This window comes from Oncorhynchus mykiss, chromosome 17 (assembly GCF_057628025.1).
Source record: "Oncorhynchus mykiss isolate SJ-2025 chromosome 17, ASM5762802v1, whole genome shotgun sequence".
In the NCBI taxonomy this organism is placed as follows: Eukaryota; Metazoa; Chordata; class Actinopteri; order Salmoniformes; family Salmonidae; genus Oncorhynchus; species Oncorhynchus mykiss.
Window position 1 is genome coordinate 31,312,596 of NC_143038.1, and position 13,373 is coordinate 31,325,968.

Genomic DNA, 13,373 nt, shown 5'->3' on the forward strand with positions numbered 1-13,373 from the left:
CCCAGAAAGACTCGCAGCTGTAATCGCTGCTAAAGGTGCTTCTACAAAGTATTGACTCAGGGGTGTTAATACTTATGTAAATTAGATATTTCTGTATTTAATTTTCAATGCATTTGCTAACATTTCTAAATACCTGTTTTCACTTAGTCATTATGGGCTATTGTGTGTAGATGGATGAAAAAAAATATCGATTTGATCCATTTTGAATTCAGGCTGTAACAACAAAATGTAAATACAAAATATGTAAATATGTAAATACTTTCTGAAGGCACTGTGGGTAAGGGTATAAGTGACTAGGCACTCGTGTGTGTGTGTTGTAGTGTCAGTGTAATATGTGTGAGTGTGTGGGTACAGTCCAGTGAGTGTGCATAGAGCACGTTGTACATTGAGGAATATCTGTCTGGGTCCATCCGGATCACACATGGTAATATAGCTTCTTAGAACAGGTGGTTATATAACCAGCTATTAGAAACACTCTGAACTGTGGATAACCACATCCAATATCTGATTAGCCCATGTAAGTGGGTCATGGTGGAGGAGAATCAGAATTAACCTTGTTATCCAAAGTGTACTGTAACGTGACATAGGTAATTGAGATTACGTGTAAACATACAGTGCCTTCAGAAAGTAGTCACACCCCTTGACTTTTTCCACATTTTGTTGTGTTACAGCCTGAATTTAAAATTGATTACGTTTAGATTTTTTTTCACACACAATAAATACCCCATAATGTCAAAGTGGAATTCTTTTTTTTTGACAATTTGACAAAATTATAGAAAATGAAAAGCTGAAATGTCTTGAGTCAATACGTATTCAACCCCTTTGTTATTGCAAACCTAAAAAGTCACATAATAAGTTGCATGGGCTCACTTGTTGTGCAATAATAGTGTTTAACATGTTTTTTAATGACTACCTCATCTCAATACCCCACACATAAAAATCAGGCTGTAACACAACAAAATGTGGAAAAACTCAAGGGGTGTTAAGAATTTCTGAAGACACTGTACAACCATGACCCACATTGGTGTGAGGAAAACCCATTACCTCACACATGAATGATTGAAAAACAATGATTGAACCACATGGTGATAAGCAACCATGTGCTAAGCCATAAACGAAGATACAGTATGACTCCTTTGAAAAGATCCAGAAATGACCAACTAACCTTTTCTGTTGACTTCTTGTGGTCTGGTTCAGTACTTTCGATGTTGTTCGGTTCAGGATCTTTGGTTTGCTCTCGCATTTCCATGTTTTACTTCTAATACGCTGAAATGACACTGAAGTCAAATGTGGCATTATTCATACTGTTCAAAGGAGCAAACCAGTGTGGTAAGGGAAGTGATTTTAGGGAAGTAGCTTGTAACTCAGTCTGTAATGAGGAAAACTATTGTGCTGACATTAAATTAATTAAACATCAGCTTCTACAACCCTAAACACACCAACTCTGTAATAAAATGCAGATCATGAGGTAGATAAGTGCAAGAAGTTTCTATTTGATCAAACCAGGAAGTTTCCAGGGGAAGATAAAACACTTTTCTTGATCTGTGAGCATGTACAATTGAGTCAATTTCCTTCAAAAAGAAAATGGATAGTATGTGCAACAGGAACAAAAAGAAACCCAACTGGATACTAGCTCAGGCATAATTGCTCACAGCATGGGCAGGAGAAAGAATATTGTGCTTCCCTTAGCCTGGAAATGTCAAGAAGCCATTTTTGATAACTCTTTCCCTATGAGATCCGGGGCCTTCTGTTTTTTTCGTGCTAGGTCTAAATCAGTCCCTGGTTAGAGGGTAACAATGGAAAAAAGCAATGGAACTGGCTTCGAGGTCCAGAGATTAGTTTGAGTGGCCTAGACTGTATAACACGGTTCTAAAAAATAACCAACTGAACCACACAATCCTTGGTTACTCTGTGGTTGACAAGTTATGGATGACGAAAGAGCGGTAAAGTCAGTCTGCCATCTGGTGGTTGACAGTATATTGCACTTCTCATAGTTCCTTTATGCCAAACTAGGGGTGGAATTCATTCACGAATTCTACATGGGAGGTGTAAGCCTCCAATTCTGCTTCCCATCACTTCCCTGTGATTATTTTTTGATGTGCACCACCACCTGTCTTTACACCCATGCTGCTAGACAGCCTGGAATGTTTACAACAACTCTAAATCCAACTTGCTTTATACTGATTCTCAAAGACTAAGCATTAATTGGATATAACATCCCATCCTCAACAACCTTGCCCTTGCAAGACTGTATTTACAGGTAGATTCCACGAAATGACATTGCCACAAGCAGCCCAGCAGATATTGAGATGAGCGAGATCTAAGACTTCACTCTCAAAACAGTCACACAGTACCTGCTAGGGTTTACTTCACTCTCCTACAGCGTGGGAGCCGCAGGACCAAAACAGCTCAACGCTCTTAACAGTAGTTGAGGAAATTGACCCAATATGCTGTTTACTTTCTGCATCTACGCCAGATTGCTGAGCGTACCTTTAATACAAGCCACATTGTTTAAATAACTGATAAGAATAGGAAAATAACTATTCAGTTACTTTGTAGTGACTCCGACCTACAATGAACATAGATGGAATGAGAGCCAATGGTAGGCAGGCATGTTAACTGGCTCAGGAGTTCTGAGTTAGATGCATGGTGTATCTAATTAGGAATCAGCCCATCAATTGTATTAAAAAAAACATGGGCTTTTATTGGACATTTTTTTGCATATACATTCTTTTTTTACCAGTCAAATACAATCTAATGTAACTTTTGGTTTGTGTACTGTTAAAATACTATTTGGTCTCCTCCTCACATCCATCAAATTTTAAGAATGACATGCGTATTTAGGCTACTTATTGCAGCCCATATCTTGCCTCAATAAGCCCACACTTTGCATCGGCTTCCCCCATTGGGCCCATTTTGGTCCAAATATGAGCTCATGACACTGGTCCAATGTGTATTGCCTCCCTACACCAATTTTAAATATTATTTTATGTATTATATAGGGTACCAAGGGGTAACTAGCCCCCCCCCCCCTCATGTAATTCACATTAAGACCACAAGATGTTACTTTATAGTCTTTTAGCTATTTTACATAGCATTTTGTGATATGCAGTGCATTCAGAAAGGATTCAGACCACTTTACTTTGCCCACATTTTGTTACATTACAGCCTTTATTCTAAAATTGATTAAATAAAAACAATTCTTCAATAATCTATACACAATACCCCATAATGACAAAGCAAAAACAGGTTTAGACATTTTTGCTCATTTATTTAAAAAAATCCAAAACAGAAATACCTTATTTACATAAGTATTCAGACCCTTTGCTATGAGACTCGAAATTGAGCTCAGGTGCATCCTGTTTCAATTGACCATCCTTGAGATGTTTTTACAACTTGATTGGAGTACACGTGGTAAATTAAAATGATTGGACATGATTTGAAAAGGCACATACCTGTCTATATAAGGTCCCACAGTTGACAGTGCATGTCATAGGGAAAACCAAGCCATGAGGTCAAAGGAATTGTCTGTATCGAGGCACAGCTCTGGGGAAGGGTACCAAAACATTTATGCAGTATTGAAGGTCCCCAAGAAGGCAGTGGCCTCCATCATTCTTAAATGGAAGAAGTTTGGAACTGTCATGCCTACTCCCGCTCCGGCGCTCGACGTTACCGGTCTACTAACCATCGACCCTGGCAATCATCATTAGGCACACCTGCCCCCCATCATTACGCACACTTGGACTTCATCACCACCCTGATTACTCCCTTTATTTAGCCCTTTGTAGCCTGTCATCTGGCAATATTGTTTTTGTTCACGTCTGTATGCGTCTCCTGTCTTGTTATCTTCACCTTCTGCACCTGCTTCCTGACTCCCAGCATATACATTACAGAATACTGCCTATTCAAAACACATAGCAGAGAAGTGCCAGTACCATCAGGCCGATGTCTCCTTGGGATACCAAATCAGCCAGCAGGGAGTGGTTATGGATGAGAGGAAGGATCGAGGCAGTCAGGTCATGGCCAGTCCCAACCATCATAAAGGGACTACAATGGTTTTGGGGGTTCTACCGCCGCTTCATTTAAAAACTTCAGCTCCATCTCCTCACCTCTCTCCTCAAGGGTGGCCCTCGTAAGTTGGTAGGAGTCCTGCAGCCGATGAGGCCTTCCGTCTACTGAGTGAGCGTTTCACCTCTGCCCGTTGCTCAAACCCAGATCCTACGCTGCCCTTTGTGTTGGAAGTGGATGCCTCAGAAGTAGACGTGGGGGCTGTCCTGTCACAAGACCAAGGTAACCCACAAAAATTGTATCCATGTGCATACTACTCTAAAAAAAAAAGTGTCCTGCAAAGAGAAACTATGACGTAGGCTACTGGGAGCTCCTGGCGATGAAGTTGGCACTAGAGGAGTGAAGACACTGGTTGGAGGGCACCAAGGACCCATTTCTCATCCTCACCAACCATCGGAACCTGGAGTACATACGCGAGGCGGCTGAACCCACGCCAAGCAAGATGGGTCCTTTTCTTCACTAGTTTCAACTTCATCCTGTCATACCGCCCAGGTTCGAAGAACATCAAAGCCGATACCATGTCCAATCTCCACGATACGGAAGAGGTTCCTGTCCTGAGTGCGCACATCATTCTGCCCTCCCAAAGTGTTGCCCCCATGCTCTGGGACGTAGACGTGGAGATCCACCAGGCTCTGGAGAGGGAACCCATGCCCGCTAAATGCCCCCCGGAGTCCACCTAAATTCCCACGGAGGTAAGGGATCGGCTGTTGACCTGGGCGCATACATCCCTTGCCGTTGGACACCCAGGTATCACACACACCATTCAATCCATCTCTGCTAAGTACTGGTGGCCCACCTTGGTGAAGGATGTTGCACGCTACGTCTACTCCTACTCTGTATGTGCTCAAACCAAATCTCCCAGGACGCTTCAGCAGGGAAACTCTTCCCATTCTCATGCCTCAGTAGCCTTGGTTGTATCTGTCCATAAATGTTGTTACTAATCTTCCACATCTGATGGATTCATCACTGTCATGGTTGTTGTGGACAAATTCTCAAAATCCTGCTGTTTTATCCCTCTCTCTGGTCTCCCTACCGTTCTCCAGGTTGATGAGGCACTGTTTCAGCAGGTCTTCCAGCACTATGGCCTTCCCAATTACATCGTCTCCGACCGTGGCCCCCAATTCTCATTGCGGGAATGGTGAGAAGCTGGGGTCCATGGCCAGCCTCACATCCGGGTACTGGACTCAGTCCAACGGGCAGGTGGAGAGGACCAACCAGGAACTTGGGAGGTTCCTTAGGAGTCACTGTCAGGACCGGCAGGGGGAGTGGACTCATGAGTTGTGCTGCAAATTTACTGGGGATAGCTTTATTTGTGACCTATGTACAAATTAGAATCGTGCAATAGCAGAGCATAAGAGAGAATTTTACACTGAATTAATTTGTTAAGTTAACTAATAACATTGGAATTGAACATTTAATAGCTATGTTCCATTCAAATATTATATTCCAATGATTTTTGTATTTTTATGAATTAAAAACAACTATTGAAAACCTTTTACTCCTTTGTCTTTCTAAAGACTGCTGTGATTTAAAATTGTGCAATATTCAAATCATATTTTGTGCAATTGTACATAATGGATTGTATGAAAAAGGAACAACGAAAGTATGTGCAGACTTTACATCAAATCTCCTCAGTGGCGGTTCTGGCTTGTATGGCTCCCTGGGCGAACCCCCCAACATTCAAACATTTGGAACAACACAAATAAATAATCATAACATTTAAAACTATATAAATACAAATATATACAAATAAGACTCATATCAAAAATTTGTAACAATGACAAATATAAACAAATTGTAGTATACAAATAAAATGAGAATCAAATTATTACGAATGATTACACAAATAAAACTAAATTGCACAAATCCTATGATTTATTTAATCTTAATTTAACTAGGCAAGTCAGCTAAGAACAAATTATTATTTACAATGACGGCCTACCGGGGAACAGTCTGCCTTGTTCATGGGCAGAACGACAGATTTTTACCTTGTCAGGCCGGGGATTCAATCCAGCAACCTTTCGGTTATTGTCCCAACGCTCTAACCGCTAGGCTACCTGCCGCCTCAACACACATACAAATACACAAATAGAATAACACACTTAAGAAGATAACCTGATTATTACATTATTGCACTTCAAATAAGAAACACACAAACTAAATTGCACTACTAATTGCATTACTAATTGCATTAGTACTGTACAAAGTTAGAGGTGCGCTATTTGATTTGATTCCCCGCTCCCCCTACCACGGACTTCCAGTGGGGAGACCTGAGGTCAACCTACCCCACCCATCTCGTACTTCTGAGTGGGAGACCTTCCCAGGCAGTAGCCTGCCTAGCTCACAAACTAGAATCAGGGCACCCACTCCGACAAGGTTAATTGACCCACAGTCCCACACGGTGACATGATATCATTGACGTGACTTGCAAATACGCGATAGAAAACCAATCGCGCAAATGTCACCATTCCAATTTTTTTTGGTGCAGGCGCCCCATGCCACCCCCGGCAAGATGCCGCCCTGAGCAGCTGCCCATGTTGCCTATACCTAAATCCGCCACTGACTCTCCTCATAGTACAGATATTATTGGTGACATGTGCAACACCATTTCCCCCCTATTTTTATTTAAATAATTATAATAAGACAACTAGACAACTAACTGGCACCATCTAGCAATTAGCAAATGTGTTACGTTGAATTAGAAAGTTAGAGTAGTTTCTCTAGTAAGTTAGTTTTAAATGTACTTATGCAAGCATTACTTATGGCTTCAGAAATGGCAGTGTACACCATAGAAATACAATGAATAGAACAGGCTTGGAACCTCTTACCACACCAATTTCACTGGTAAACTGATGTGTACACTCACAATGGCTGCCTGGTATTGTGATGCAATAATTTCCATGGTAATGTAGAATGTTTATTCAAATTATGCTAACTGATGTGGCTCATGCAGTGTTGCTAATTTAGCGACCTCGTCGCTATATTTAGAAAGTTGTCAGACCCCTCCAGCTACTTTTATTGGTAAAAGAGGCTAGCGACAAATTCAGTTCAGGCTAGCGACAAAGTTACTTTTCAGGCTGTCTTTGGGAAGGATTTCTATAATTTTGTTAGCATGTAGCGACTATTCAATTCTGCCGCAAAAGAGTGTTGTCTGTGCAAAAGAGAAGCTATCTGTGCAACAGAAGTCACAGCAACGGAATAGAAAGAGTATCTTCATTCAAGTAAATAGTGGCATTATGGGTGGACTGGCAGCCATTTTGAGTGTACCCGTGCCTAGGTAAAAAATATACAGGTTAAGACAAGAGGATTCTAATATCCCATAACTATTTGCAATTAATGTTCCAGCTTTGCTAGTTAGCAGTGACGCTAGAAGTTATCAATGGAGCTTGTACCATGAATTTGTTTATTTTCAAACACGTCCGCATTAAATGCTTTCCTTGCATTAACCTTCCTATATTCATCCTAGACCCAAGCAGGAAGTGTACCCTTCAATCTGTGCAGTGATTTTTTTAAGTCAATTTAACGAAAAATACATTGCCATTGCAATACAGCATCATGATAGAACATTCCAAAATACCATGGAAATTATTGCATTACAATACTAGGCAGCCATTGCGAGTGTACCCATGAGTTTACTAATCAAATTTCCAGGGTGAGAGCTTCCAGGCCCTTTTAAGTAATTACAGTGCCTTGCGAAAGTATTCGGCCCCCTTGAACTTTGCGACCTTTTGCCACATTTCAAGCTTCAAACATAAAGATATACAACTGTATTTTTTTGTGAAGAATCAACAACAAGTGGGACACAATCATGAAGTGGAACGACATTTATTGGATATTTCAAACTTTTTTAACAAATCAAAAACTGAAAAATTGGGCGTGCAAAATTATTCAGCCCCCTTAAGTTAATACTTTGTAGCGCCACCTTTTGTTGCGATTACAGCTGTAAGTCGCTTGGGGTATGTCTCTATCAGTTTTGCACATCGAGAGACTGACATTTTTTCCCATTCCTCCTTGCAAAACAGCTCGAGCTCAGTGAGGTTGGATGGAGAGCATTTGTGAACAGCAGTTTTCAGTTCTTTCCACAGATTCTCGATTGGATTCAGGTCTGGACTTTGACTTGGCCATTCTAACACCTGGATATGTTTATTTTTGAACCATTCCATTGTAGATTTTGCTTTATGTTTTGGATCATTGTCTTGTTGGAAGACAAATCTCCGTCCCAGTCTCAGGTCTTTTGCAGACTCCATCAGGTTTTCTTCCAGAATGGTCCTGTATTTGGCTCCATCCATCTTCCCATCAACTTTAACCATCTTCCCTGTCCCTGCTGAAGAAAATCAGGCCCAAACCATGATGCTGCCACCACCATGTTTGACAGTGGGGATGGTGTGTTCAGCTGTGTTGCTTTTACGCCAAACATAACGTTTTGCATTGTTGCCAAAAAGTTCAATTTTGGTTTCATCTGACCAGAGCACCTTCTTCCACATGTTTGGTGTGTCTCCCAGGTGGCTTGTGGCAAACTTTACCCGACACTTTTTATGGATATCTTTAAGAAATGGCTTTCTTCTTGCCACTCTTCCATAAAGGCCAGATTTGTGCAATATACGACTGATTGTTGTCCTATGGACAGAGTCTCCCACCTCAGCTGTAGATCTCTGCAGTTCATCCAGAGTGATCATGGGCCTCTTGGCTGCATCTCTGATCAGTCTTCTCCTTGTATGAGCTGAAAGTTTAGAGGGACGGCCAGGTCTTGGTAGATTTGCAGTGGTCTGATACTCCTTCCATTTCAATATTATCGCTTGCACAGTGCTCCTTGGGATGTTTAAAGCTTGGGAAATCTTTTTGTATCTAAATCCGGCTTTAAACTTCTTCACAACAGTATCTCGGACCTGCCTGGTGTGTTCCTTGTTCTTCATGATGCTCTCTGCGCTTTTAACGGACCTCTGAGACTATCACAGTGCAGGTGCATTTATACAGAGACTTGATTACACACAGGTGGATTGTATTTATCATCATTAGTCATTTAGGTCAACATTGGATCATTCAGAGATCCTCACTGAACTTCTGGAGAGAGTTTGCTGCACTGAAAGTAAAGGGGCTGAATAATTTTGCACGCCCAATTTTTCAGTTTTTGATTTGTTAAAAAAGTTTGAAATATCCAATAAATGTCGTTCCACTTCATGATTGTGTCCCACTTGTTGTTGATTCTTCACAAAAAAATACAGTTTTATATCTTTATGTTTGAAGCCTGAAATGTGGCAAAAGGTCGCAAAGTTCAAGGGGGCCGAATACTTTCGCAAGGCACTGTATATTTCTATGAACGGCGCAGAGGGTGTGTGTGGCAGGAGACGGGACAAAAACGTGACATCAGGACTACAGTTGTGCCGCAGCAAGGCAAATTGGTGATGTGACATCCTCGCGGCAATGGCAAAACGTAATGTGGCGACTTCTAGGTCCAAAATATACAGGCTAGGACAAGATGATTCTAATATCCCATAAACCCCCCCCCCCCCCCCCCCCCCCCCCAAAAAAAAATGGGACTAGCAATGCGAGCGAAAATGCTTGGAAGTGAATGTTAGCGGTACAGAAATTTTGCCATCAAACAATCGTTGTGAATTTCATCTAACTACTCAGCAAACACATAGCATAACTGTTTAACTGTCTTTTAAAAAATAAAAAATAAAAAATAATGATCTACAGCCACTATTACTTGATTTCCTGACCGCTGATCACAATTTCAATGCTAATCCTGATATACACACACTGATATATACACAAACTCCCAATTAGTGGCTAATATGTGTACCTTAAAATAAGGTGTTACCAAAAAGTAATTCAGCACAGAGTCTGTACCCCACCAAGCCACAAAATACAACATAAAACAAGAGGATAATTTATAGGCAACCTGTTTTGTTGGTAACCAAGGCACTTGTCCAATATTGCAAAGCTCAAGGCAAGGGGCTTATCCCATTCCTCGATGGTAGCTTGGTGACTCCCTGTTGGAGGTCTGAAAGTTCAGCAGTGGGATAAGAAGCTGGAAATGTAATTTACACCCAGAAAGGCAGGTTAAATGTATGGCCAAGCAGCTCAGGGATTCAATATGACACTTGAAATAACACAACATACTCACAAATCCACAAACATAACCTCTTGTCTAATACAATCCATGGCTTACTTTCGGGTCCCTGGGGAGGTGACCGCCACATGATACTAGCTTAGCCATCCGCTATATCTACATAGATCATTTTGGGATTCTGTCACTGAAACAATAATCATGATCCTGGCGTTTATCTACAGTGATAACTATGTTTCCATACTCAACGTTACAGTTTAGCTTATACAAAATGCTGCCATAGATTTTTCAACTAACCTGATCTTGGCGATACGTTCTTTGTTCTCGATTCGGAGGAAAAGCTTCAATAAATGTCTGTGTCTAGTTGCAGGTGTTTCTACAAACACCAGAGAAAACTCAGAAAGATATTAAACTGGACCTGTTTTGTAACATGACTCACTATGAAACACTGCCAGACAGACGCATACTCCGGTAATAGATAGTGAGAAAGTTGTAAAAATAAAATCGGCACACAAGTCACCAGTGACTTGATAAGGTGATTAGCTAACTTGGCCTGCCTGCTAAATGTGCCTGCTAGCTACTAGCTAGTTTCATTGACGAACACAGAGATGGAACTTATTTTGGGCACGGATAAACAGCGTGTAGCTTGTTCTGTATTTTTGATCGTTTGACAGCTTGCTAATGAAGTTGTAGACATGTTCTCATAAATCAGTCCTGAGCGCAGCAGCAGCTGACTCGATACTGTCTGCAGTGCACTGACTTTTCACTCACATATTTCAACTTGAGAAATACTGCACCAAACACCTTATTAATGACAGTTTTCTTAATTTATCTTAGCTTAATTCTGACTATTTTGAGGGAGACATGTTGCTACCGTAACTCAAGAGGGACAAACAACAATAACTGCCAGGGTACAACATAGAAAACATAACACACCCACATCGAATCACACCCCCATGACGCAAATCTCGTTTTTCTTCATGAGCAGTAGAAAAACCCAGGCGGAATCGGTGAGTATAGCCCCCCTTTAAACCAAAAGATATTGCTGGTAAATGTTCCTGTTCTCATGTAATATCACACCTAATGTAATATCAAGTGTCAAATACTTTTACTTAATTTAGCCTAGCTCGACCATTGTGTGGGACTATTCAGTTGGTTTGAATGTACCGGGCATGCTAAATCACACTCATGTCAAGTACTTGAAAGTGTTTAACAAAGATTATGAATTTGATCAAGGACTGTATAGTACAGAATATAAACAACCTCTGCTGTAGTCAAATATCATAAAACCAAATGAACACTTGATATTTCTCCTGATAAACTCACTCGCTTTACCGACAAAATATTTCTCAAAAACAAGATCATTCAGAGACCAAACAATCTAAACTACATTCATGGAGATAATTAGACCCTCTACTAAACCACTTGTGCCAGTGTTACCAGCCAAAACACAATCAAAGCCATGGTCAAAGGTTAGCCAATTGGAAATCAAACTAAAAACCAATACAGCCTCTAAAATGGCCATTCAATTTTGAAGGCTTGGATTATTAATGCATTCTCTATATTGACACAGAGAAGAAATGTGGCAGGAGGTCACTGACTTAACTTACCCACACAAAGACTATTTCCTTAGCAGCTTATACAGAGGAAGAGGGGAACCTAACACTGACCCTTAAACTATCCTGCTGACAATGAGACAGTACCTGAAAGACATACAGACTTTTAATACTCCCCCTAACAAATGATTAACAGGCACTGACTGAGAGGATCACTGTAAGCAAACCCACGCAAGCAGACAGGCATAGTACGGAAGTTGAAACATTTAAAGTTACAATACATGACACTGACATATGTTTACTGATGGTGCTTTCAAGACAACTCAGAAAGTCGGAACCTCTGAGTTACAATTTGAGTATTGTTTTTGTTGCTTCAAACTTCTTATTGGTTGATTCTGATACTTTCCAAGCGGGAAACTCTGAGCTCATTTTCTACAATGGGTTTCCAAGTTTCGAGCATTAGAATAATAAAACAAATGACCCGGTCTTAAATGCAACCAATAGCATAGGCCAGTGGAAGTGTGGAGACGGATTGTACAATATGAGGAGGAAATCATAGTCCTTAAACTTTCCAATGGCACTGACTCATTCAAACTGTTTTTTTTTGCGCAATTGTATTTAGAAATATTGTGAAAGGACTTTTAGCTGCTGTGTGCTGTTCATTGACAGCCACATTGACAGCCACAACTCAACAATCAGCTGTTTGATATTTACCACGCATGCTGCCCAATTGCGGGCTTCGTGAAAGTAGGCCTATGCACTCGTGATGTGATAAAACACAATCCACAACATTAAAAAAAAGCTCTCTGGTGTATTAGTTTCAATTATTTAATTTATTTCTGTACAAACAGGAGAAATGATATACATCTGTTTAAATGTATCTGCAGCACCTCCAGCACTCCTTCTCAAAGCTGTTTTCTTCCATGCACTGTGCTCTCCCCAAGGCAAAAATAATCAACACTTCCTAATATGAATGAAATGGATTGTGGTCAGTAACCCCATACGAGGTTATTGTGCAGGTAGCAGTGGGTCCTCATTTAAAATACTGCAGCAAAGCTTGCTGCGGAATGTTATGGCATACTGGAGTGCATACCTTCATACGTAGTATTTTACTTTCAGCCATTGTTGCCATTAATGCTAGTTCGACCACCAGAGGGCATCTTTGATGGTGTCTTTAAGAAGCTTGTTAGTGACTGCTTACATTGCCAAATAATCCTACAGAGGTCCATGCAGGCCAGACGTTTTGATGGCTATACCTTATCCGAAAGAGCACATTCCAAAGTTTTTAATGAACCTGGTTTTTCCAAACGACACAAAATGTTTTACAGATTGTCTCTTTTTCAAAATATAAACGTTTTCCAAGAATAACCACTGATCCATACCTACTGATGACAATCAGCAAATACCGATTTGGGGAAATATCCTTTCTTTTGTATTCTGTTATATTCCCTCATATTCATATTGTAAAGGGCTGGGGGAAATAATCATGTGATGTCTTTAGAATGAACAAGTTCATTCCATTGACATGGCGCAACCATAGCTTCAGCTACAATAGCACAGATAAATATACTCAGCAAAAAAATGAAACGTCCATTCACTGTCAACTGCGTTTATTTTCAGCAAACTTAACATGTGTAAATATTTGTAAGAACATAACAAGATTCAACAACTGAGACATC

At 40.6% G+C, this 13,373-nt stretch overlaps 1 protein-coding gene across 1 annotated transcript in view; it reads right to left on the reverse strand.

Moving 5' to 3' along the window:
- The window catches only part of slc2a9l2 (solute carrier family 2 member 9, like 2), a 237,020-nt gene extending 225,119 nt beyond the window's left edge, over positions 1-11,901 (reverse strand). Inside the window, exons 1-2 of the mRNA XM_021568636.3 lie at positions 11,749-11,901; positions 1,166-1,277 (exon numbers count right to left, since the gene is read on the reverse strand). Coding sequence (XP_021424311.2) covers positions 1,166-1,249 — 84 coding nt within the window. The 5' untranslated portion in view covers positions 1,250-1,277; positions 11,749-11,901. The remainder of the gene's footprint in view (positions 1-1,165; positions 1,278-11,748) is intronic.
- Positions 11,902-13,373: the final 1,472 nt, after the last annotated feature.